The 5785-nt window shown below is 38.2% G+C and overlaps 1 protein-coding gene across 1 annotated transcript; it reads right to left on the bottom strand.

The window, feature by feature from the left end:
• LOC109214535 lies at positions 1-5785 on the bottom strand. The gene is made up of 3 exons (XM_019378465.1): positions 5553-5785; positions 508-668; positions 1-218 (listed from the first exon to the last, which is right to left on the bottom strand). Exons 1-3 carry the CDS (start codon positions 5620-5622, stop codon positions 201-203), a joined length of 249 nt encoding a protein of 82 aa, XP_019234010.1. The 5' UTR covers positions 5623-5785; the 3' UTR covers positions 1-200.

Raw genomic sequence — 5785 nt, 5'->3', positions numbered from 1 at the left:
TTGAGCAGCCAAGTTTTCCCATTCCATTCATAACAAATTATTAACAATCATTAATCAAAAACATTTGTTGCTGAAAAGGGTCACTGGTTCCAAGAAGTACAACAGTTAAAACATAAATGCGAAAAGGTAGTCACCAAGTCACTCAACATAAGCCAGAAGTAGTGAACTGTGTCGTCTCATAGAAGGTAATTTGCCTGAAATCAGATGCAGCCACCCAACTGCAAAGAAAATTAATTAGACAGTTGAATTTACTGAATTGAAAGGCAAAAGAAAAATGGCAAATACTACAATTCAGACAAAGGTGATTTTGTTCTTCCGATCATGCTTGTTTTTCCGATCATGTTTGAAAGTGCATTTTGTTTCTCACTCTTAATTTGGGATTTTTACATACAACTATTTTTTGTTCAACACCTAAAATTACTCAATAAAGAGCTTTGTATTAAACGTAAATTGCCAATATATGAATGTCAGAAAGTTCAAAACTATTTATTAACAGTTGATATGTACCAAAATGGAATCAATTTCCTCCTGAGACACGGGTGTTCTTTTGGGTTGGTCAGAAGCCTTCCCTGCAACAGACATGCTAGATGGGGACCTTGAGAAAAATGTTTGAGGAGCTTCTTCAGCAGCTGATGTTTTCTGATGTTGGGAATTCTGGGATGTGGAACCTGCAGAACAAAAAGAACCTTCACGTTTAGATAAAGAAAGTGTACAAGCAATCAAGCATATTATCCAGATAAAAGCTAAAAGCATTATATAACCCATTCTCTATAGTTAACAAACAAGATCCACAACTGGCACCTACTTTTCCTGTTCCTGTGATGACAGAAAATAATTCCAAGAGGAAAAAAAAAACAAGTTCACTATGCATCATTTAATTGAAAAAGCTAAAATAAGATATTAGTTACAAGCAAGCACGAGCAATGAAGAGCAAAGGACTTAGGCAGCATGAAAAAGAATAAAAACAGTTGCTACCCCAGGATTAAAACAATCGAACAGAAAGAGGAACAAAGGGATATGATTGAACACTACCACAATGGGTTGTAGCAGTCAGTTACACCATTAGACTTCTAGACAGGCAGCTAGCAGTGGTGCATTTGGAATTTTGCTACAACAGGATAAAGCAGAGTCTGATTTGTATTGAACGGGCTGGACTATGTTCTTGGATCAAATAAATTACAATAAGCTTCAGTTGTTGTTTCAGAAGAAAACGAAAGATTGCAGTTCTCTGAACTTGCAAGCCTATACGACAAACATTTTCCTGCCTTGGACTAACAATTTAATTTGCTTTAGAAAATAATAGAGACATTCACGGATTGATCAACACTCTTACCAACCCATGTGGGGACACAACCAACCTACTTTTCAGGCTACATATTCATGAGATGCTGGAGGATTAGGTAAATACTATCAATTTTAAACCCACAATGGACCTTAGCCAGATGGGATTGTGCAGACATCACCAGTCCAATTGTCACTATGGTAAAAATATTTGTGTTAGCATCAAACGTTACCTTCAAACAGATGCCCTTACATATACGAGTTCTACTTGTTGGTTTCAGCATAATAATTGGTTAGTTATTGACTTAGTAACTTCAAGGATTACATTTAACGTTTCACTTTCTTTTTTCATTCTCTATTTTTGTCTTGGTATGACCTTGAAATATACTTATCGGCCTATTATAGATAATGCACAACCAGCAGTGATGGGGCAAAAATAGCAGCAACAATACAACACAACAACAATAACAATCCAGTGAAATCCCACAAGTGGGTCTGGGGAGGGTAGTGTGTACGCAGACCTTACCCCTAACTATGAAGGTAGAGAGGTTGTTTCCGAAAGACCCTCGGCTCAAGAACGTAAAACAAATGGAGCAATATAGAAACAATAGCAACAACAATGTAATAAGACAATGTAAGCAAATAATACAACGAATAATGACAGAGATCCAAGGAAATGAAACAACAAGAATAGTGCCACTCTCACTGCTAATACTGACAAATCGTATATAAACAAGGGACTAGGAATAGGAAGGTATCCAACTAGTACCTAAGTTGCGCGGACTCTTCGATTTTGGTGCCGTTCCCGTCCCGATACGAGACGGGGACGGGAGCGGGATACATCCCGGCTACGTTCAACTGACTTCGGACACTTTGACCGGAGTCCATTGACAAATTTGGGAGAAAAATTGAGATTTTAATTTCTCAAAATAAAAAATAAAACAGATTTAGGAGAATGAAAGAATAATGTCCATCTTGGAGAATGAAAGATTGAATTCTACAATATTCATGTAAGTTTTTTACAGAATATCTCTCAAAATTAACAATATTTTTATAGCTCTATTTTTTAATAGCCGAATCCCCGCATTCGTATCTATATCCGGATCCGCACCCCCGAATCTTAAAATTTAGATTTTGCCGAATCCGATACTCAGATCCGTCCCCGTATCAGATACCCGCACCCGAGTCCAAGCAACTTAGACTAGTACAACTACTACTAGTAAGACAAGGCAAACTCTAGACTGTCTCTCAACCCACCACCCTAATTTCGACCTTCACACCTTTCTATCTTGGGTCATGTCCTCGGTAAGTTGGAGCAGAGCCATGTCCTGCCTAATCACCTCACCCCAGTTCTTCTTAGCAAGATAATGCACAACCAGCAGTGATAGGGCAAAAATAGCAGCAACAATCTAGATTTTGAAACCAGGATCATTGAGGGCCACTAGAGAATGCGAAAGATATACATGAGAAAGATAACCCATACAGAAAGAATAATACATATCAGAGGCCCCAAAGCGTTGCTACAGTGGTAGGCACGCAACCTGTGACGCGTGGATTAGGCGCATGTCATGGGTTCGAACCCAACCGCAGACAAAAGACTGCATTTATGTGGAGAAGGGTAGAGGGGCAGACCCATTATCCACCAAGTTTCGAACCATGCTCTACTCCTGAATTTCTTGGTTTTCAAAGGAAAAAAACTAATACATATCAGAAATTTTTTTTGGGGGTAGTGTTGGTGTTCGAGACATCTTGCGCACACCTCAAGTAATTCACAAGGCACCAGCACAGGTACCATGTAACTCTGTCAGCTAAGGCTTAAACAAATAGGAATAAATTACCTAGCATTTTTTTGGTACATATTAGGAGTTGTATTTTCAAATTGTAGCACAAATGCATATTTGATGAGGCAAAATACAACCCTGATCCTTTGTTTAGTGCATGAGGAGCTCAATGTCCAAAGGAGGATATTGAGCTTCAGCCACACATACCATTACATAATACATGTAAAAGTTTGGTGAGAGCAAATAGCAAACTTGATCTTCAATGTGCAAAGGAGGCTATTAGACTTAGACCAATGATCACCATTCTGGACAAGAAACAATGGTGATTATTTGTGGTGCAAGTGCACAAACTAAAACTACCAGCAACCTGTAAATTCACCATAGGACGTGAAATTGTTTACTACAACTTCTTGGACTACACGCAAATTGGTAGATTTTGACAATCCTGCCTAAATTGGGGAATGATGTTATCTAAGGTGTGGCAAGTAAAGCACCACCAGAGCTGCAGTTGATTAAGAGCCTCCAAGGCACTGGTAGATATAGCACAACAGGGCAGGTTTGTAGCAGGATATGCTGAGAGTTAAAGGCCAGCGTAAGCTAGTACCCCTACAAGTTTCCCCCAACTTACTAACAGCCATTAATCTCCATCAGCATTCAAGGGCCATACCTACAGCTAAGACGAAACTATGAATACGAAGTCAAAAGAACTAAGTGATACAGAACACTGATGAGCAAAGACTAGATCAATGAGACTTTACATAATAAAAGCATCACTATAATGAATCTTATTAATTGTTTCCAACACGACAGCCTTTGTACTCGACAACATAGCACTAAAAAGTGTACCTTTGCACAGCTTTCAAGAAAACAGTTTTTCTCTCAAGTTCAAGAAAACATTTTTAGGCATTTCTGATTGCTCAGTGTAATTCGATGACAAAACCATTCTTTGAGTGAAATTTATGTGGCCCCAAACCAAAGTGAAGTTGTAGATCATTTATTGCATTTGAATATTTTCAATTCTATCTAGCTTCTTCATCAACCTCTCCTCTAGTCCCTAGATTTTGGCAACCACATCGTCCTTCAGTTTTTAAATTTTGTTTTAGTGGCATCAAACTTTCCTGCCAAAAGTTCCATAAGTTGTCTCATTCCTCCAGAATAAGCAGGTGGTTGTTGTCTCCTGTTTCTCAAACGTAGGTCCTCCTCTCCTTCTCTTATTTTTGGGCCATGAGGTTTTGCAACAGAAATGTTTGTTAATTATCTTGCTATAATGGGTCATAGATTTTGGATTTGGATTCACCCAACTTCCCTGGCCAACCGAATTTTATGGTTGACAGAAACCACAAACTCCCCACATTAGGTTCAAACCTACACATCCTGATATAAGCATTGATAACGTTACAAACATCTAGATGCATCCTTGAACAGATGGCATATAACAGAGCCACTCTGTCCAAGTATGATTTTGAGATGTTAGTATTTGGAATCAGCCTGCTACTTCTTAAACTGAGGGAAGGTATTCCCATGTACATAAATTCTTTCCTTTTACGCATACCTTGTCTCCAGATGTCTCGTAACCCCAATTTGCTCCAAATGAGCATAGCCTATGTTCCATTTCATCCAAGTCGGGTTTGTTAATGAAAGCCAAAGTTTGACTATCATCTGCTGGTTGTGAGACACGGCATAGCTTATTGATGGCTTAGGTAAAGTAGTCAATTCTTCTTCCTCTAACAGTAGAGCAATTAGAGTTTATGTCCAGATTTTTGTAAAAAAAAAAACTCACATAATTTCTAGGCAATAAGATCCGAGTGATTTAGCAAGCTCACCCCAATAATAGAAAGTTATAACTTGAGCAACGAATTCATCTTCTTCCACATGTGCTCGTAAGAAAGTGAATGAAAGAGAAAGAAAGATGCTTCTTATTTTTAAAACTACTCGCAATTTGTCTTAATTTCCAGTTTATTTTTTTCATTTTGGACAACGATGGTGTTCATGCCAGCTTGCAAGCACAGTCACTGAGCATCTTTGTCCATCAAGGCTTAGGCGGAGGGGGAAAGAATAACGTAGTATTGTGTGTTCTCGTTTTGATTTCAACCTGAGACCTCAAGGTTCTAGTTTTTGAATAACAAAAATACAATTTTTAGTATTTTTCTAGAATTATAGACAAATTCTAGTTTCGAAGCAAACTAAATTAGGGATCCTAAACCAACATCCCGAATCCCTCTCCTTCCTAGCCAACAATTTCATTCACAGTTATATCATTTAATTGAAACACAATACAACCATGAGTAAACAAAAGAAATCAATTAATCAACTTTGCTTCAATCCCAAACTAGTTGAGATCTGATACGAAAAATCTATACGATACTGCTCTAATACGCAAGCCAAAACTATATACCGGAGGTGAAGAATCCATCAAAATATTCATAAATACAGAGAAAAAAATACACGGGCGAACGAGTAGAAATAGAGGATATATGGATGATGAAATACCAGAAGGCTTAGAGTGCCTCTGTGGAAATTTGATGCGTGGGATTCTCTTCATTGCTTGCGCTCCGCTCATTTTGCTCTCTTCTTCGATTCGTCTCTTCTATCCCTTCCAGGGTATAAGCGAAAGGTATAAAGACAAAAGCTGTTGAAATTAGACTTTCTAGCAGCGGAAATTGAGAAAAGTATAAGTCGCTACGCTCACACGACGTAATAGACTCATGCGATTTATAGTCGCA

Source organism: Nicotiana attenuata, unplaced genomic scaffold, assembly GCF_001879085.1.
Source record: "Nicotiana attenuata strain UT unplaced genomic scaffold, NIATTr2, whole genome shotgun sequence".
Taxonomy (NCBI): Eukaryota; Viridiplantae; Streptophyta; class Magnoliopsida; order Solanales; family Solanaceae; genus Nicotiana; species Nicotiana attenuata.
This window is presented reverse-complemented; position numbering and strand designations above follow the sequence as displayed.

Excerpts from the sequence above, each read along its gene's own strand:
- LOC109214535 (XM_019378465.1), bottom strand. The coding sequence starts at position 5,622 with ATGAGCGGAGCGCAAGCAATGAAGAGAATCCCACGCATCAAATTTCCA. Across the intron at positions 669-5,552 it reads GAGGCACTCTAAGCCTTCTG|GTTCCACATCCCAGAATTCC; the intron begins GTATTTCATCAT and ends TTTGTTCTGCAG.